The sequence below is a fragment of the Plecotus auritus genome (assembly GCF_963455305.1).
Source record: "Plecotus auritus genome assembly, chromosome: 9".
NCBI classification, from domain to species: domain Eukaryota; kingdom Metazoa; phylum Chordata; class Mammalia; order Chiroptera; family Vespertilionidae; genus Plecotus; species Plecotus auritus.
In genome coordinates, this window is record NC_137783.1 from 42,568,907 (window position 1) to 42,590,451 (window position 21,545).

The window sequence follows — 21,545 nt, forward strand, 5'->3', positions numbered from 1 at the left end:
TTTACCTACATTATACCACAACTCCTAAAGGAGATTAAGAGAATTCTGCTTACATTAAAGTGTGTCAGGGTGTGATGGAAAAATGGGGTTTTTGTTCCATCTTCATGGGGAAACCAGGAACCTAATTGATATTCACAAGTAAAGAACTTAGTGTTAGGAAGGTAACAGATTCCTACCTCCCATCCATTTAAATTAAGGTGATGTGATTGAGGTGGCTTTACAATTTTCATTTGCCTCCCCTATAGGGTCACAGATAACTAGCTAGGTAAGGGTATTGTGTTTTTTGTGTTGAATACAGAATATGTTTGTTAGTGACCAGAGCAATGCTGGAGTAAAATTCAGTTCTGCTTTCTGCCATTTTGAGTTAAGCGAGAGTGTCACTTAATCCTTTTTTTTTTTTCTAAATATGTTTTTATTGATTTCAGAGAGGAAGGGAGAGGGAGAGATAGAAACATCAATGATGAGAGAGAATCATTGATTGGATGCCTCCTGCAGACCCCCCACTGCGGATCAAGCCCACAACCCAGGCATGTGCCCTGACTCCTGGTTCATAGTTTGATGCCCAACCATTGAGTGAAGCAGTTGGGCCGCTTAATCTTAAATGATCAAGAATAGTAATTCTTTGCTCCCCGACATGATTTACATAAGTTTGACTTAACTCTGAGGTCAAAGTGGAATCATTTTGGTAAAATTGTGAAACAAAAAGGTAACACTCAAATCTCTATTTGAAAGCATGGTGTCTAAATCTATTCTTTTTTTTTTTTAAATATATTTTACTGATTTTAGAGAGGAAGGGAGAGGGAGAGAGAGATAGAAACATCTATGATGAGAGAGAATCATTGATCAGCTGCCTCCTGCACGCCCCCTACTGGGGATCGAGCCTGCAACTCAGGCATGTGCCCTAGGCTGGAATCGAACCCAGGACTCCTCAGTCTGCAGGCTGACGCTCTTATCCGTCGAGCCAAACCAGCTAGGGCTCTAAATCTGTTCTTAAGAATTGAAACATTGTAGCCCAGCCAGCCTGGCTCAGTGGTTGAATGTGGACATATGAGCCAGGAGATCATGGTTGATTCCCGGTCAGGGCACATGCCCAGGTTGCGGACTCGATCCCCAGGAGAGGGCATGCAGGATCAGTGATTCTCATCATTAAAGTTTCTATTTCTTCCTCTCTGAAATCAATAAAAATAATTGAAACATTGTTCAACATAGTATTTTAAAGAAAATATAGAAATTTAGTTTTTTGTTGTTGGTTAATCCTCACCAGTGGATATTTTTTCATTGATTTTTTGGAGAGAGTGGATGGGAGGGGGAGAGACACAGAGAGAGAGAAACACTGATTAGTTGCCTCCCTGGTGGAGCCTGCAACTGAGGTACGTGCCCTTGACTGGAATCGAACTGGGGACCGCAGGCTGATGTTCTATCCACTGAGCCAAACCAGGTAGGGCTAGAAATTTAGTATTCTTGAAGTAGTAGGTCCCTGACCAGATGAGAGATTTCTTTGGAAACACTTGGCTGTAATAGAAGTTGTTCCCTGCTTTCTGGCTAGAATAATTTGAAATGATTTACTTCTTCTCAAATTTCTATTGCTTTAATTTGTTGATTAAATGCTTTAAGATTCAAAATTTGCCTTAAAATTCCTTACTCCATTATGAGTGGAATGTGATGGATTTAGTAATACTTGTTTGGGGGGTGTTTTATTTCTATTTTAAATTGTAATGGGGTGGTATTTCTGTTCTCTAAAAGAAGTTTAAAACTAAATTATTTTTCAACTTCTTCCTAATTGTGTAAGAGCAATTACAAACATAGAGGTAGAAGATTTAATTGTACAAATTATGCCATGTATTTTGCAGGTTTCTGTTTCTTGTGGAATACCTGACTTCAGGTCAAGAGATGGTATTTATGCTCGTCTTGCAGTAGACTTCCCAGACCTTCCAGATCCTCAAGCAATGTTTGATATTGAGTATTTCAGAAAAGATCCAAGACCATTCTTCAAGTTCGCAAAGGTACTATGAACGCTTCTAGTTGTTCCATTGACCGCCTCTCGTGACAAAAGTATTTGTTCACAAAGGCTTCTTACGCTTAACATTCATTGTCTAGTAAATTGGGTACTAGTACTGCAGTGTGGAGTTACATCATTAAAACAGTCAGTTTAGTAAGAATTCCTTTCTTTTCAGAAGGGATTGTTATTTTTCTTCATTTTAGGATTGAGTTTCTTTTCAAAGAAGAGGTTATTTTCTATTTTTCAAATTTCACTGCATTAATGGCCTTTACATTGTCCATGCTTATTTATTTATTTATTTTCAATATGCTGTTTTTTAAAAAAATATATTTTTGATTTCAGGAAGGAAGAGGGAGAGAGAGATAGAAACATCAATGATGAGAGAGACTTACTGATCGGCTGCCTCCTGCACGCCCCCAACTGGGGTTCAAGCCTGCAATCTGGGCATGTGCCCTTGACTGGGAATTGAACCCAGGACCCTTCAGTCTGCAGGCCGATGCTCTATCCTCTGAGCAAAACCAGCAAGTGCTTAAAATGTTTTTATTGATTTCAGAGAATAAGGGAGAGGGAGATAGAATTATTAATGATGAGAGAATCATTGATCACTGCTTCCTTCCTACATGTCCATTATTAGGGATCGAGCCCACAACCCGGTCATGTGCCTTGACTGGAATCAAACCATGACCTCCTGGTTCCTAGGTTGATGCTCAACTACTGGGCCACACCAACCAAGCAGATTTTTAATATTTTTTTAATGGGTTATGAAGATTTTAACATCTACTTTGGTATGCTTTGTATTAGCCAGGTCTTAACACATATGTAATGTGCCTGAACATTTGTGATTAGGGGTGGAAAAGATTCTAAGATTGCATTTTAGTCAATAGTGCTCTATTCTGCTCTAGTCTGTAGAGTTGCACAGTCCAACTGTTCAGAAGCCACTAGCCACATGAGGCTTTTGAGCACTTTAGTATATTGAAATGTGATGTAAGTGTGAAAGTCCACCAGATTTTAGAAACCTAGTATGGGGGAAATTATATAAATAAATATCGATTACATGTGGAAATAATGATACTTTTGATACTGGGTTGTAAATTATGAAAATTCCATGATTTTAATGTAATTACTAGAAAATTTAAAATTACATACATGACTCACATATTTCTATTGGGCAGCTCTATTCTGGAGTACAAAGCTTGATAATACATTATGCCAGCAATTTTCAACTGGTGTGGTTCAGTGGTTAGAGAGTCAGCTTTATCCCTGCCTTTACCCCCCCCATGCCCTCCCCCTGGGGCACCAAAGGGTCCCAGGTTTGATTGCCTGTCAAGGGCACATACCTGAGTGCAGATTTGATCCTGACCCATCCTGGCCCTGTTGGGGCACATGTGGGAAGCAACCAAATCAATGTGTCTTTCAAATCTCACCCCCCCTCCGACTACCTCCCTACACACATTCTCTCTCTCTCTCTCTGAGGAAAAATATCCTCGGGTGAGGCAAAACTAAGAATACCTGACTATTTAGTCATGGGCACTGACTCTCTTTTCCCTTAGATTGTCAAACAAAAAAATGACAACAGCCAACACAATAGCCATCCAGTGTGAATGAATCACACTGATACCTATTTTTTTTTTTAATTTAATAAATCTTTCTTGTTCAGATTATTACAGTTGTTCCTCTTTTTCCCCCCATAGCTCCCCTCCACCCGGTTCCCACCCCACCCTCTGCCCTTACCTCCCCCCCCCCCCACTGTCCTCATCCATAGGTGAACGATTTTAGTCCAGTCTCTTCCTGCACCCTCCACACCCCTTTCCCCCCGAGAATTGTCAGTCCACTCCCTTTCTATGCCCCTGATTCTATTATATTCACCAGTTTATTCTGTTCATCAGATTTTTTATTCACTTGATTTTTAGATTTACTTGTTGTTCATAATTTTTACCTTTACCTTTTTCTTCTTCCTCTTCTTAAAGAATACCCTCCAGCATTTCTTGTAATACTGGTTTGGTGGTGATGAACTCCTTCAGCTTTTTCTTATCTGTGAAGCTCTTTATCTGCCCTTCAATTCTGAATGATAGCTTTGCTGGGTAGAGTAATCTTGGTTGTAGGTTCTTGCTATTCATCACTTTGAATATTTCTTGCCACTCCCGTCTGGCCTGCATAGTTTCTGTTGAGAAATCAGCTGACAATCGAATGGGTGCTCCCTTGTAGGTAACTTTTTCTCTTGCTGCTTTTAATATTTTCTCTTTGTCTTTTGCTCTTGGCATTTTAATGATGTGTCTTGGTGTGGTCCTCTTTGGATTCCTTTTGTTTGGGGTTCTGTGGGCTTCCTGGACTTGTAAGTCTATTTCTTTCACCAGGTGGGGAAAGTTTTCTGTCATTATTTCTTCACATAGGTTTTCAGTATCTTGCTCTCTCTCTTCTTCTGGCACCACCATAATTCTGATGTTGGTACGCTTGAGGTTGTCCCAGAGGCTTCTTACACTATCTTCAAATTTTTGGATTCTTTTTGCTTTTCTGGCTGAGTGTTTTTTGCTTTGTATTTCAAATCTTTGACTTGATTCTTGCGATTCTCTAGTCTGCTGTTAGGTCTCTGTATAATATTTTTTATTTCAGTCAGTGTATAATTTCTAGTTGGTCCTTTTTCATATCCTTGAGGGTCTCGCTAAATTTATTGGCCTTTTCTAGAAAATTCTTGAAAAACCTTATAACCGTGGTTTTGAACTCTATATCCAGTAGTTTGCTTTCCTCCATTTCTTTCATTTGTGATCTGTTTCTTTGTCTTTGCATTTTCGTTGCTTCCCTGAGTTGGTAGAGTAGCTTTGTGTGCTAGGTGTCCTATAGGGCCCAGTGGCTCAGCCTCCCCAGTTACCTGAGGTGGACACTCTTGGTGCACCCCTTTGTGGGCTGTGTGCTCAGCCTTGTTTTAGTTAGGTCTTGATTGTTGTTGGTATCACTGGGAGGAATTGACCTCCAGGCCAATTTGCTGTGAGGATCAGCTGTGTCTACACTGGGAGAACTTCTGTGCTGGAGACACCCTTTTAAGACAAGACTTGCAAAATTGCAAAAGCCTCTGTGCTCAGCTTGGATGGGGCGGAGTCTCAGGGTGGGGCGGAGTCTCAGGGCGGAGCAGACAGCATTGGTTTCCCTTCAGCCCTGCCCTAAGAGGCCCCTGTGTCTCAGTGTCCCGTGGTAATCGCTGCAAGCACCTCTGAGAGAAAGCCGCCCTCGAGTTTCGCCTGCTGCCAGACAGTCCAGTTTCTCCCCGAATGAGTCTGGGTTCCCAGAATCTCGCCCGAAACTGGAGTTCAGTGCAGTCAGGAGCTTCCATCTCCCTCCCACTTTAGAAAGCCAGCCGTGCACTCAGCCGCCCGTCCTCTCCGTGCGCTCGCCTGTCTCTGTACCTCAGTCTTTTGCAGCTTCTCTGAGTCTCAATGTGCTTTCCTCTTTCCTTCTAGTTGTAGAATTTCCAGTCAGCCAGCTTTCCTGTGGTTCCGGATGGTGTCCGTTTTGTCTTTTAGTTGTAGTTTTGATATTGTGCAAGGCAGCAGTTTAGGTGCTTACCTATGCCGCCATCTTGGTTTCTCTGATACCTGTTTTCTTTTGTCAGATCGGCAAAAATACATATTTAATGTGCCACAGAATTTCAGTAATAAGTTTATGAGTGCCATGAAATGAAAAAGGTTGCTAATTGCTGCATTATACCAAGCTCAAGATAGTTTAATCAGAAAACTTTATTATTTTTTTTTCCTCCACAGTTCAGTCTTATGGTAAGAAATTGTAAAATTGCTATTGCTAAGCTTCAGTATTTTGAATGGGTCTTTTGTGTTAGTGACTATTTTTAGTGAATGTAGAAGTTAAAGGAACCTACATTTTAATTAAAGGGGTAATCTCAGTTACTTTCAAACCATATTGTCTATTTACATAACTATAGGAAAAGCTCTGCTGATTTAAATGGAGTTTAAATTGGTTAACTTGTTTTTAAAGAAGTAGTCTTTTGTTTCATTCAAGTGTGGCTATAAATAAGAATTAGAGGAAAATGTGGAAGTTATATTTAAGTTTCTTGAATATGACTTAATTGCTAAAACTGAAAACTGAATTTGAGAAATTTTCAGGCTAAGAGAATTTTTAATTTTTCTAACTATCAACTTGAAACTTGTGAAAATTTTGAACTTTTTACTTTGTGTCAGCATAAAGTAATGATGGACATTTATATGTACCCTTAAGAACTGACACCTGGTTTACACTGAATTACATAAATAAAGTTAGTTTCTTTACATTATTCTCTTTTCTTAATTACAAGATTATGAATTAGTGAAGACTTACTGTTTCACTGGTGCTAGTAGTACTAATGCATGATTTTGCAGACCAATGAAATGTCACTTAGTTACAGGTTTCTTGAATTGAACCTAAGCTACTAGCATTATGTAACAGTTCTAGTTAGCAGAAATGAACACTTACAGAAGGCTAGCAGGTAACTAGAAATTACTTTGATCTTATTTCTCATTATTAAAGCTTGATTCAGTAGCCCATTTATATAATGCTTGTAAGACTTGCTGTAATTTGTGTTCTGAGAGGAAAGAAAACATACAGCCCAAACTAACTTGTCAGTCCCCTCTCCCCCATCACTTCCTTATGTACTTAGTAAAGTTGCTTAGTAAAGTAGTAACCTGACACTTGGAAAAATGTGATAACTGAGAATAGAAATAGCAAGGTGAGAAAGATTGTAACCCTAGTTGTCTAATATACAAACTGGGTATTCATTGGTAGCTTAACTAGCTTTGACATGTAAAAATTGATAGAAACAATTCAGAATTACAATGATAAACACAAAAGTGTAAGAAATTTAAAAAGTGTGCTTAATAGAAATCTAGATAGTACATAAGAGAAAATAACAATGTGTTACAGTGTTCTTAACCACTGTGTATAGGTTATATACCATCTGGGAGAAGAAAGGGTTGGAGGGGTGGTATTTTTCACTTTTCCATTAAAGTTTTAAGATTTTGTGAATTTTTATTAATAAAATAAAAAATTAAGTTCATCTATAAAGTTTATTCATATAAACTTAATTTTGCTTGATTATTTTTTTGTGAGCTTTCATTTAAGTTTTGTTAAAAGCTAAATAACCTTTATAACTACTATTCATATAGAACTATTGCACTTTAATTCTCCCATTATGAACTGCATAAAAGAAAGCTTCCAGATGCTGAAGCAGCACTTAAAATAGTAATAGGTAGAAGAGGCTGAGTTAATATTGGGTCTAAAAATAAATAATTGGGGAAAAGGTTAAGGAGAAATAAGTAAGAACAAGGAACAAAGTATAGTATCCAAAAATGGAGGATGGAGAGGGTATGCAAATATTGTTACATTTTACTAGATTCATGAAATATGTGAATAAAATCTAAATTTTTCTACCAGTTGCTATAGTAAGCAGAAAGCTTGTTAAATGGTTTATGGTTTTTGCTAGTTGTGAGAGAAAATGAATGTAATATGAAGTTATGTTATTATTGGTGAATTTTTGGAAGGAAAGAATTTCCTTAATGCATCAAGCCATTGATTGTATATAATTATTGAGAAGAAACTTAGATTTCATTTAGACTGGAAATTCCAAGTAATGAAGAGGTGTGTTTAAAGAAGTTACTGGCCCATTAAAGCAGATTCTTAATTGACATTTTGGGGTGGGTAATTCCTTGCTGTGAGGAGATGCCCTGTGAATTAAAGGGTATTTAGCAGCATCCCTCTTCCCACTAAATACCATTAACACCCCCCACTCCCAGTCTTGACATTCAAAAATGTCTCCATACATTGCCAAGTATTCCCTGCAAAATCGTTCCCTGTTTGAGCACCATTGTGATACTGTGTGCCTAGCTGTGTTACCACTTTGAAATTCACCCAAGAACAATTAAGGCAGACATAAAGCTATATAGCCATGTCCTGAACCATTATTGTTTTGCATAATAAGGGTTCCTGGGAGTCTAGAATAATTGACTGATGCTGATAAAATTGAGTAGTCAGTAAAGGTTGAACTGAACATGGATAAAATAACTTTTTAAAGACTGTCCAAAGAGTGTATTTGCTAACCTGTATAGAATTCAGTGAATGTTTTTTCCATTAAAGTGATTAAAACTCAAGAAGTAGGGGATGGAAATAATGAAAATGTGAACTGAACTTGACTTAATTCTAAAAAATGTATCTTTATATTTATTCAATAAATCCTCACTTTATTGATAATGTTCTAACATACCAGATTATGTAGTTATAAAAGTTAAAAACTCTTAAAACCAGTTCATTATCTAAAAATAAAAAAATGCATGCAAAAAAAATAGCCTCAGTCCCATTTATCTGAAAACAATATATTAATACTTACGTGTATGTGGATTACAGGTGTATAAATATAGGCGTAAAGTATTATAGCTACGTATATATTACATTTTTATTATAAAAACGGGTTCTTTTTCGTACTGATTTGTATTTGTAGTATTTCCTACTTAATAAATTTTTTGTGTCAGACTCTTGAATACTTTATAGTCGTCATAATGTTCATCAAGTAGTGTACTGTAATGAACTAATCTTGCAAGTGTACGTTTGGATGTCCTCTTACTTCCTGTTATCACAAATAGGGCTGCTTTGATTATCCTTTTTGGTGTGTTTCCAATGTTCTTAGGATGCACTCCTAAAAAGGAAATTGCCAAGGGTCCTGATACATTTTGCTGTATTGCTGTCTGTGAAGGTGGAATAAAATACATTCCCATTAGAAGAAGTGTATGAGAAGGCTGATTTAACATGCCCCTGCCCACTCCCTCAAATTCTCTGCAGAACGTTATTGGCGTTAAAATACTTTTTAAAATAAAGTGTGTGTGTGTGTGTGTGTGTGTGTGTGTGTGTGTGTTGTGAATGTGATTTACAAAGAAATCTGAACAGTACAGTATATAAACATTAGTTGGCCTTCTCCCTTAGTTCCCCTATCTTGAATCTCTTACCTCAAAGGTTACTGTGTTTTCTTGGGCCTTCCATAAGTAAAAGAAATAAGTAAATGTGTTTGGGGGTGTGTGTGTATATGGGAGGAGTATTATTGTAAGTTTCTAGTAATACTTTGAAAATGATTACTAACAGAATTATACACCCATTTCTCTAACCTTGCTCCCCCCCCAATAATACTCTTGGAAATAGTTACATAATGGCACTTAACAGAAATAACTTATTTTTAAGAAAAGGCCTGTAGAGTATTATTTTATAGTTTTATAGTTGTACCATAATATATTTAATCAATATTCTATTAATGTTCATCTCAACTCTTTCAGGAAGTTAAAACTATTAGTTTAATAGAAAAAAGTGTGAATGATTGCTTTCTACAACTGGCCATGTGTATATCCTTGAATCATCTGATTGTTCTTAGACATTTTTTCCCAATGGGATGTTTTTCTTTTACTGATTTGTGGGAACATTCTGTATTTTTAAAAAATATACTTTAGCCCTAACCGGTTCGGCTCAGTGGATAGAGCGTTGGCCTGCGGACTGAAGGGTCCCAGGTTCGATTCCAGTCAAGGGCATGTACCTTGGTTGTGGGCACATCCCCAGTGGGGAATGTGCAGGAGGCAGCTGATCAATGTTTCTCTCTCATCGATGTTTCTTTTTTTTTTTTTTTTTTTTTTTTTTAAATATATTTTATTGATATTTTACAGAGAGGAAAGGAGAGGGATAGAGAGTTAGAAACATCGATCAGCTGCCTCCTGCACACCTCCCACTGGGGATGTGCCCGCAACCAAGGTACGTGCCCTTGACCGGAATCGAACCTGGGACCTTTCAGTCCGCAGGCTGACGCTCTATCCACTGAGCCAAACCGGTTTCGGCTCTCATCGATGTTTCTAACTCTCTATCCCTATCCCTTCTTCTCTGTAAAAAATTAATAAAATATATTAAAAATATTTTACTGATTTTTTTAGAGTGGAAGGGAGAGTTAGAAACATCGATCAGCTGCCTCCTGCACACTCCCTATTGGGGATGTGCCCACCATCAAGGTACATGCTCTTGACCGGAATCGAACCTGGGACCCTTCAGTCCAGAGGCAGACGCTTTATCCACTGAGCCAAACTGGTTAGGGCAACATTATGTATTCTTGAAGAATGTTTTTATGTTAGAAGGTGATTGGAATTCCAGCCTTCAGTAATCCCATGAAGATGTGCAAAATTAAGTGTACTTACTATAGAGTGATCTTAGATATTAGACTAGTTAGCAGTACCTAACATAAATGATGCTTAGCCTAAAAGGAGAGTATGAAACTTGAGGTACCGGGATCAAACATTGGAAAGGTATTATTAGACATATGTAATACTTTCAACAATAAAGAATTTAAATAAAAAAAAAGAAAGAAAAGTTATTATTGCATAGTGTTAAGAGCCACACTTTGGTATCAAAACTGGGTTTGAATGACAGCTCTGCTACTTACTGGTTCTTGTGACTTTTGGCAAGTGACTTCTGTGCTTTAGTTTTTTCATCTGAAAATGGGGATATATACCCTACAATGTGGTCAGCACATCTTTTCTTTATAGGGTCAGGTAGTAAATGTGGTCTGCTTTGTGGACAACATAGGAGCTTAGTTATATGTTCTTTGTTTTTCTGTACAACCTTTTAAAATGTAAAAACTCAGTCCTCAGCCTAGTTTATAGCATTATAATAAATTGCTCGTTATGTCTAGTGCAGTGGTCGGCAAACTGCGGCTCGCGAGCCACATGGTGGCTTGCGAGCCGCGGTTTGCCGCTCTGTTGACTAATGAGTTTGCCGACCACTGGTCTAGTGCATACTAAAACTTCATTAAATGGTAACTAATAGCTCGACTAACTGAAATTCTCTTGTGTTAGGTTAGTACAGGAATTGGCAAACTATAGCCTCAGTCCAAATGTAGCCCACTGCCTGTTTTTATAGAGCCCTTGAGCTAAGAGTTTTTAAATGGGAGGGGGAAAATGAAAAGAACAGTTTTTCATGGCTTATGAACATAAGAAAATTCTAATGTTGGTGACCGTAAATAAAGTTCTATTGGAATACAGCTATGCTCATTCATTTGCATATTGTCTAAGGTGCTTTTGCACTACATTGGGAGATTGAGTGGTTGCAACAGAGACCATATGGAAGCCTTAAATATTACTAACGGTTGTCCTTGTTTGGAAAAAGTTTGCTGAATCTTGAGTTCCTCAGGGAACTAGATTTAAAAAAAAAGGCAGTTGAACTTGTCAGGTGACTAATAATTTGTAAGTGCTGATTAGGTAAGATATTGAGTAGTCTATTCAAGTGTGGTTTTGTGGAATGAATAAAACAAGGGATTATGAGGATTTTTCTAACAGGGATGGATGTGTGTGTTTTGTTGTGTGTGTGTGTGTGTGTGTGTGTGTGTGTGTGTGTGTGTGTGTGTGTGTGTGTGTGTTTTCCAGCAGTAGAGATTTTAGGTTCTAATTTATTACCAACTCTACTTAATTGTCTCCCTCTCCTCTGTAGGAGGAGGTGGATATTAGCAAATAGTGGATATCAGACTTTGATGTGTCCTTTTATTTTTGAGGGGTTGCGGTTAACATCCCTGCCTTTGACTGGGGTCTCACTCATATTGCTAGAACTTTTTAGATGAAACCAAGTAGAGATCGTTTTTGGAGGAGAGCCATTATTTCTGCATGAAACCTCAATATGGCAGGTAGTTCTAAGCTTTAATTTGGACACTGTTGGTTGCCTTTGAACAATTACTGAAGTGTTTGCATATTTCTAAACACAGTTGTATGTAAGCAACAGGTCTTTTTAAAAAAGTGCTTTGAGCCTTTGGTCCCAGCTCTGCTTTCTTTCATTTGTGAGGATCCGTATGGCACTAACAGATTGGCCCAGTCCACATGATTGGTTTCTTGTTAGGACTTGAGGATGTTCAGACATGGTCCACTACATATTTGAAAGAAAATAGACAAAGTTAAGATTCAAATCGTAGCACGTAAAATTTAATCTTATAAAAAAGAGTTTCATAAATGATTCCCAACTATAGGAATTGAATTTTAACTTTTAAGGGCTAAACTACCTTGAACTGTTATGGTTTGGACATGAAGGGAAATTGGAGTAGAGAGCTGAAGCTAGTGTCTGCATATCTTTGTGCTTCTTAACCCTCCCCTTTAAAAGAGGGGGTTGGAGATAAGGCACATAAAAGTTCATTTCAGGAGTCTTGGAGTCTTGGCACTCTTACTCCCTGACCCTGCTCTGGAGGTCATTTATTCTTGTTTTGTTTGGCATGCTGTTATCACTTTTCTTCCTACTTTAGATGTTATTTTATTTGTTGCCTAGCATATTCTAATATTTGTTAAAACACTCGAACAGCTATTTACAGAGGGAGCTTCATTTATTTTATTTTATTTTTTAAAAAATTTATTGATTTTTTTACAGAGAGGAAGGGAGAGGGATAGAGAGTTAGAAACATCGATGAGAGAGAAACATCAGCTGTCTCCTGCACACTCCCTATTGGGTATGTGCCCACAACCAAGGTACATGCCCTTGACCGGAATCGAACCTGGGGCCCTTGAGTCTGCAGGCCGACGCTCTATCCACTGAGCCAAACCGGTTAGGGCCAGAGGGAGCTTTAATAAAATACAGTGACGTTTACGCCTCTACATGTAAATATGAATGTACTAGAACAAAGCATCTTGTAGCTAAAACAATGGTTAGTATAGTACAACCAATGGTCTAGACTGTAGAACAAAATGTAGCTTTAAGTTTTTTAATAAACATCAGCTTTATTAAGCTCTTGTTACTTCTTTCTATATGTGCATTGTCTATTTTGTAAATTGCAAAGTTGTCCATGAAATTCATGACAAAAATTTGAATGTGAGGCAAATTTTTGGATTTTTGTATACCATTTTCAGCAGCATATGGATGTGTACGTGATAGTTATAAAGAGATTTACTTACTAATTTTACCTGAAAGGTATACCTGTAGATATTTTTTTAAAATTGAAATATTAAATAGGTTAAAAGTAGTCATCTATAATCTTATTCAACATTTTTGTATAATATCAGAAGTGAAAGTTCCCCCATCTGTTTATAGCTTGTTTGAATCCTTTCTGACTTGATGTTTTTATGAACATATCTATATGCATGTGCATATTATTTTCATTTTTGCTTAATAACAAAAAAATAAAAACAAAACACACCAGTGACTAACTTGCTTTTTTCATGTATGTCATGAACCATCTTTCAGGTCAGTGCATCTAAACCTATTAATTTTAATGGCTGCATACTCCACTATTATGGATGGTACCACATATCTACAACCGGTCCCCTATTGATGGACATATGGTTGTGTCTAGTTTTTTTGCTAGCATTGTAGTAGGTGAGAGGCTGTAATGAATGGTAAGGAAGTAGAAGGTAGCACTACTACTTTAATGAAGAAACTTCCTTTGCCATAGTCACTTACTAAATGAACTAAATAAACACTGTCAAAAGTTGAGAGGACCAAAATTGATAATTTTTCTCTGATCTTTTTGCCATGTGTATATCTGAATTCTTTGTTTTTAAAGAAGAAACAGCATTGAAGCATTATTTGGGGGGAAAAACACACACACAAAATCCAGCAACTCAGCATTCATGAGCAACTCTATACTATACCAGTATGTGCCTGTGCAGTGGAAGGAAAACAATTTTGGTAAGGAATTAAAACTTTAGCTTTGAACTTCCAACAGGTTGATATTTATATTGAATGATGAATAAGAAATTTTTAATATTCTTATGTTTTTAAAAAAGTCACCATACCTTTGATAGCTTTAATTTCAATTTAAACTATTCCCCCTTTTGCTTTAAAAAAACAACTGAATTTGCAGCCAACAAAAGTTAGATATATTCTAAGGTGTATTCTGACTTTTATTAAAATATCTGTTAACATTTATTAGAGATGTTTATGGGTCATCTTTATCCTTTTCAAGGGGCCAAGTTCACTAATTGCTGAGTTTTATACATATAACAGCAACAATCCTTTTGTAGGTGTGTGTTGTACCCATCTAGATGCTTTGAGATGCTCATGTAGTCTTTAAATTATTTATACATGGGGCATTAACATTGGTAGTTTTTTTTTGTTGTTGTTAAACCTAAATATGTGATGTCTGTTTTACTTAATTCTTAAGTGTAATCTTTTTTCTGCCTTTTGCCTTATATAGGAAATATATCCTGGACAATTCCAGCCATCTCTCTGTCACAAATTCATAGCGTTGTCGGATAAGGAAGGAAAACTACTTCGCAACTATACTCAGAACATAGATACACTGGAACAGGTTGCAGGAATCCAAAGGATAATTCAGTGTCATGGTTAGTAAACTTCAGAATTGATTTCTGTTATTTACTAGTAGTTTTGTTAATCCTAGGAAAGTTAGGATTAGAAAGTAGGCTACCATTCAGGAATGGAGATTGAGTTGTGTGTTTTTTTAATTTAATAAATCTTTATTGTTCAGATTATTACAATTGTTCCTCTTCCCCACCCCCCCCAATAGCTCCCCTCCACCTGGTTCCCACCCCAACCTCTGCCCTTACCTCATCCATAGGTGAATGATTTTTGTCCAGTCTCTTCCCGCACCCCCCAAAACCCCTTTCCCCCCCGAGAATTGTCAGTCCACTCCCTTTCTATGCCCCTGATTCTATTATATTCACCAGTTTATTCTGTTCATCAGATTTTTAATTCACTTCATTTTTAGATTCACTTGTTGATAGATATGTATTTGTTGTTCATAATTTTTTTAAAAAAATATATTTTATTGATTTTTTACAGAGAGGAAGGGAGAGGGATAGAGAGTTAGAAACATCGATGAGAGAGAAACATCGATCAGCTGCCTCCTGCACACCCCCTACTGGGGATGTGCCTGCAACCAAGGTACATGCCCTTGACCGGAATCGAACCTGGGACCCTTCAGTCTGCAGGCCGATGCTCTATCCACCAAGCCAAACCAGCTAGGGCTGTTGTTCATAATTTTTACCTTTACCTTTTTCTTCTTCCTCTTCTTAAAGAATACCCTTCAGCATTTCTTATAATACTGGTTTGGTGGTGATGAACTCCTTTAGCTTTTTCTTATCTGTGAAGCTCTTTATCTGCCCTTCAATTCTGAATGATAGCTTTGCTGGGTAGAGTAATCTTGGTTGTAGGTTCTTGCTATTCATCACTTTGAATATTTCTTGCCACTCCCGTCTGGCCTGCATAGTTTCTGTTGAGAAATCAGTTGACAATTGTATGGGTGCTCCCTTGTAGGTAACTAACTGTTTTTCTCTTGCTGCTTTTAATATTTTCTCTTTGTCTTTTGCTCTTGGCATTTTAATGATGTGTCTTGGTGTGGTCCTCTTTGGATTCCTTTTGTTTGGGGTTCTGTGCGCTTCCTGGACTTGTAAGTCTATTTCTTTCACCAGGTGGGGGAAGTTTTCTGTCATTATTTCTTCACATAGGTTTTCAGTATCTTGCTCTCTCTCTTCTTCTGGCACCCCCATAATTCTGATGTTGGTACGCTTGAGGTTGTCCCAGAGGCTCCATACACTCTTCAAATTTTTGGATTCTTTCTTCTTTTTTCTTTTCCGGCTGAGTGTTTTTTGCCTCTTTGTATTTCAAATCTTTGACTTGATTCTTGCGATTCTCCAGTCTGCTGTTAGGTCTCTGTATAATATTTTTTATTTCAGTATATAATTTCTAGTTGGTCCTTTTTCATATCCTTGAGGGTCTCACTAAATTTATTGGCCTTTTCTAGAAAATTCTTGAAAAACCTTATAACTGTGGTTTTGAACTCTATATCCAGTAGTTTGCCTTCCTCCATTTCTTTCATTTGTGATCTGTTTCTTTGTCTTTGCATTTTCGTTGCTTCCCTGAGTTGGTAGAGTAGCTTTGTGTGCTAGGTGTCCTATAGGGCCCAGTGGCTCAGCCTCCCCAGTTACCTGAGGTGGACACTCTTGGTGCACCCCTTTGTGGGCTGTGTGCTCAGCCTTGTTTTAGTTAGGTCTTGATCGTTGTTGGTATCACTGGGAGGAATTGACCTCCAGGCCAACTGGCTGTGAGGATCAGCTGTGTCTACACTGGGAGAACTTCTGTGCTGGAGACACCCTTTTAAGACAAGACTTGCAAAATTGCAAAAGCCTCTGTGCTCAGCTTGGATGGGGCGGAGTCTCAGGGCAGAGCAGACAGCCTTGGCTTCCTGTCAGCCCTGCCCTAGGAGGCCCCTGTGTCTCAGTGTCCCGTGGTAATCGCTGCAAGCACCTCTGTGAGAAAGCTGCCCTCGAGTTTCGCCTGCTGCCAGACAGTCCAGTTTCTCCCCGAATGAGTCTGGTTTCCCAGAAACTTGCCCGGAACTGGAGTTCAGTGCTGTCAGGAGCTTCTATCTTCCTCCCGCTTTAGAAAGCCAGCTGCGTACTCAGCTGCCTGTGCACTCAGCAGTCAGTCCTCTCGGCGCGCGCGCGCGTGCCCCCGGACCTCTGCCTCTGCAGCTCCCCTTAACCTCAGTGTGCTTTCTCTTTTCCTGACAGTCCAGTTTCTCCCCGAATGAGTTTGGGTTCCCAGAAACTCGCCCGAAACTGGAGTTCAGTGCAGTCGGGAGCTTCCATCTCCCTCCCGCTTTAGAAAGCCAGCCGCGCACTCAGCCGCCCGTCCTCTCCACATGCGAGGCTCCGTACCTCAGCTTTTTGCAGCTCCTCTGAGTCTCAATGAGTTTTCCTCTTTCCTTCTAGTTGTAGAATTTCCACTCAGCCAGCTTTCCTGTGGTTCCGGATGGTGTCCGTTTTGTCTTTTAGTTGTAGTTTTGATATTGTTGTGCGAGGCAGCAGTTTAGGTGTTTACCTATGCCGCCATCTTGGTTTCTCTTGGAGATTGAGTTTTATTATTTACTCATGCTATCTGACCAATTGTACATAAAATAAGAAAAGTGGAATGCAAAAAAAAACAACAACAAACCCCATGAAACTGGAAGGATTGGTCTTGACACACGAGACATGAGAAATCAATATACTTTTGGATTTCAGAAGATGTAGCAGTTGCATTTCATTACATTCTTTTAAGTAACCTTTTTAAAATTACAATTGTAATATAGCTATGTATGAAAAGACATCTTTAGATTATGAAACCAAAGGAACTGGGTAGTTCTGATGAACAGTATTTGGAAATTTCCATCTAGTATAACAAGTATGAACAGAATATTATGTATCTGAATTGTTTTAAAAATGACTGTTTATTTAGGCTAAAGTTATACTGTACAGTGTAACCTTCCAACTCAGTAGCATTTTAGCCCTGGAAGAGTTGGTTTATTTTATTGAAAATAGCGGCTTAGGGGAGTCATCATTGTATCAACATATCAGCAGTTGAGGATTGGATTCTCTCCTTACTTTTTTAAAATTTATTTATTTATTTATTTATTTTTTTACTAAGGTATTGTATGTGTACATATCTTACCATTGCCCCCCCACCCATCCTTACTTATAAGTATTTTAATTACTCATATTCTAGATTCTCCCATGGAGTCTTAAAATTTTAACATTTGATATTAACCTTTGTAGTATGTTTAATAAATGGAAACATTTCATTAATAAAACACATGCATGTTGTTGTTTTTTTTAGGTTCATTTGCAACAGCGTCTTGCCTGATTTGTAAATACAAAGTTGACTGTGAAGCTGTACGAGGAGATATTTTTAATCAGGTAATTTATCACCCATATTTTAGGAATTGTGCATGTCTCTGATTATTTTTTAATATATTTTTATTGCTTTCAGAGAGAAATGGAGAGAGAGAAACATCAATGATTTAGAGTATCATTGACACTCAACCATTGAGACACACTGGGCTAATCTGTTTCTTCTTTTGCCTCCCAAACCATTTTTGTTTTTTTTCCTGAAAGTATTTGTATGGTACAAAAAGATCTAGGAAGAGAGTGTTATCATTGGGAATTCTGGTGAAATACAAGAACCATTCAGTACCTTAAGTTGAAAACATTGGTCCATGATGTCTAAAGTGATGAAATTGGCTCCTTAATATCGAAGACTAAAATAAAAATCCGTATCATAAGTGAGGTGTTGCTATATTAGTTTTTCTTCTTACTCTCTGTTTGTAATGCCTATCAGACTCAGAATTTTAAATCTAGGTGGTAATTCTTTAAACATTAAAAAATTTATTGTAAAAGGTATTTTGTATATGCTCACTGCCAAGATACTACAAGAAAATATGGCAAAGAATAAAAACCATCCAGAAATAAATTGTTTGTTTACCTGCATATATAAGCAAATATATTAGGAGGATAGTATATTAAAATGGAATCATTGTATCTTTTTTACTTTTTAAATGATATCCTATCTAATAAAAGTAATATGCAAATTGATCGTTGCTCCAACACACAAGATGGCTGCCCCCATGTGGACACAAGATGGCCAGCACGGGAGGGCAGTTGGGAGGGACCAGTCCAAGGGAGGGCAGTTGGGAGTGATCAGGCCTGCAGGGGAGGGCAGTTAGGGGCAACCAGGCCGGTAGAGGAGGGAAGTTGGGGGCTACCAAGCCTGCAGGGGAGAGCAGTTGGGGGGGACCCAGGCCTGCAGGGGAGAGCAGTTGGGGGTGACCAGGCCTGCAGGGGAGGGCAGTTAGGGGCAATCAGGCTGGCAGGGGAGCAGTAAGGCATCAATCAGGCTGGCAGGGGAGTGGTTAGGGGTGATCAGGCTGGCAGGCAGATGTGGTTAGGGGCAGTCAGGCAGGCAGGCGAACAGTTGGGAACCAGCCATCCTGGATTGTGAGAGGGATGTCCGACCTCTCGTTTAGGCCCGATCCTACCGCGATTGAAGAGAGTGAAGGCTGGGCTGAGGGACACACAACTTCACTTCCCCCCCGGTCTCTAGTTTAAATATATTTTTATTGATTCCAGAGAGGAAGAGGGAGAGACAGAAACATCGCCTATGAGAGGAAGTCATTGATTGGCTGCCTCCTGCAGGACCCCCACTGGGGATTGAGCCCACAACCTGAACATGTGCCCTTGACCGGAATTGAACCCAGGACCCTTCAGTCCGCAGGCCAACCCTCTATCCACTGAGCCAAACCAGCTAGGGCTGTATCTTTTTTACTTACTGATTTTGAGAGAGAGAAAAATCAATTTGTTGTTGCACTTTCTTGTATTTGTCCTAATTGGGGATTGAATTTGTAACCTAGGCTTATCAGGGCGACTCTAAACAACGCATCTATGTGGCCAGGGCAGAATCATTGGATCCTACAAACTTACTCTTGTTTGTTTTATTTTGTTTTGTTTATTGATTTCAGAGAAGGGAGATGAAGAGAGAGAAACATTAATGATGAGAGAGCATCATTGATTGGATGCCTTCTGCATGCCCCATACCCAGGCATATGCCCTGACTGGGAATCAAACTGTGACCTCCTGATTCATAGGTCGACACTCAATCACTGAGACAGGCTGGTCGGGTGAAACTTACTTTTTAAAAGGATTAAGTCTGTGTGTGTGGGTTGTGTATATGTGTGTACATACATATATACACATACTGGTTTTTTCTTTTACTATACAATAAACCCTTGAATATCAAATGTAGGTTTGTACAGAAGTACAATAGCATACACAGATAATAGCAACATTGTATTTCATTTTATGTTTGTGACAATTGATATTTATGTTTAGGTTGTACCCAATTTCCCTATTTATCCACAACTTTTCTGTTTTCTTTGTTGATTTCGAAATGAATTCTTAGCAACGGTGGAAATATTGACTGTTCCTAACTTGGGCTTTTCCTTTTCTTCCCCACCTCAACCAAAAATCTGAAACATGCAGGTGGTTCCTCGATGTCCTAGGTGCCCAGCTGATGAACCACTTGCTATTATGAAACCAGAGATTGTCTTTTTTGGTGAAAATTTACCGGAACAATTTCATAGAGCCATGAAGTATGACAAAGATGAAGTTGATCTCCTCATTGTTATTGGGTCTTCCCTGAAAGTAAGACCGGTAGCACTAATTCCAAGTAAGTTGGTGATGATTTTTAGAGAATATTTCCTTATATATTGCCATGGGTTATGAGTCTGTACAGTACAATAGACTCCAGTGATCTTATTCTGTTTCTGGTTAAAGAGTGATGAAGAACCAAACTTTATTTTTTAGGTGACATTCTGTTCATGTTAATTTGACTTGTTGGTGGGGTGAGCAGGGAGATAAGATGGATGTCAAAACAGAAATAATGTCAGATTCTAATGTACATGAAAAATTTAGACAAAGGGAAACAGTTCAAATTAAATTAAAATTTCTAGCTTGATAGAAGTATAACGTATTATGTAAGATAAAATTTGGGGAGTCAAAAGAATTGGCTTGTTTTTGTATGAACAATAATCATGACTTATCATAATCATATGTGGATTTACTTTATCCATAAGGGTGTTTTGTGTGTATAAAAATGCTCAAATACAATTGAAGACCCTATTATTGTCAGGAACACATGCTCTCATACTACCTTTTTCTCCCTCTAGTGAGGAAGCAAAGGAGAGGGGGAAGATAGAGGGATACTAACTCAGTAGCATAAGGTATGCCCTAAAAAAGGAAGAAGGAGAAGAGGAGAGAATATCAAACCCTTAATCAGAGGATTAAATTAGATCCCTATACCAGAAATCAAATAGGCAGCCAGGGTAAACGGTTGGAATAAAGAAGGATTTAAACTCCCTAATTCTACATCTTTTTCCTACCCTATATGTAGTCGCTTTTAGCAGTATAATTGTCTTCCCTACATAACTGAGAAATCCTAATTTTAGAATATAGGACAATTTGTCCTATCTAATGAAAGAGTAATATGCAAATTAACAATCCCTCTGCTACACCCACAAGCCACATCCACCAGCCAATCAGGAGCGAGTATGCAATTTAACCCAACCAAGATGGCTGTGGCCACAGATGGAGCAGGAGGTTTGGGTTTCCCCGGCAATGGAGGAAGCCAAGCTTTCCGCACACCCTGGCCAGCCCAGGCCTCCACTCAAGGCTACAAAGTTTCAATTATAGAACATAAATTAATCTCAGATACCAGAGCCTCCGCTTGGTTGCTGGGGGGCATGGCCGGCCTGCAAACCACCACAGGCCCCTCGCCCAGGCCACCCCAGACCCCAAGGGAACCCCCACCCTGATCCAGGACACCCTTCAGGGCAAACCAGCTGGCCCCCACCCGTGCACCAGGCCTCTATCCTATCTAATAAAAGAGTAATATGCAGATTGACCATCACTCCAACACACAAGATGGCCACCACAAGATGGCCAGCAGGGGAGGGCAGTTGGGAGGGATCAGGTCTGCAAGGGAGGGCAGTTTTGAGCGATCAGGCCAGCAGGAGAGGGCAGTTGGGAGGGACCAGGCCTGCAAGGGAGGGCAGTTGGGGACAATCAAGCCTGCAGGGGAGGCCAGTTAGGGGTGACCAGGCTGGCAGAGGAGGGAAGTTGGGGCAACCAGGCCTGCAGTGAAGAGCAGTTGGGGGGTACCCAGGCCTGCAGGAGAGGACAGTTGGGGGGACCAGGCTTGCAGGGGAGGGCAGTTAGGGGTGACCAGGCCTGCAGGGGAGGGCAGTTAG

The 21,545-nt window shown here is 39.0% G+C and overlaps 1 protein-coding gene across 2 annotated transcripts in view; it reads left to right on the top strand.

The window, feature by feature from the left end:
* Positions 1–21,545, top strand: part of SIRT1 (sirtuin 1) — a 32,599-nt gene that overhangs the window by 4,031 nt on the left and 7,023 nt on the right. The window contains exons 4-7 of one of the 2 annotated variants that reach the window (XM_080688250.1): positions 1,851–2,003; positions 14,163–14,310; positions 17,582–17,661; positions 19,780–19,966. In XM_080688250.1, coding sequence (XP_080544376.1) covers positions 1,851–2,003; positions 14,163–14,310; positions 17,582–17,661; positions 19,780–19,966 — 568 coding nt within the window. Of the gene's footprint in view, positions 1–1,850; positions 2,004–13,561; positions 13,655–14,162; positions 14,311–17,581; positions 17,662–19,779; positions 19,967–21,545 lie in introns of those variants that run through there. The other variant, XM_080688251.1, reaches the window with a different exon arrangement.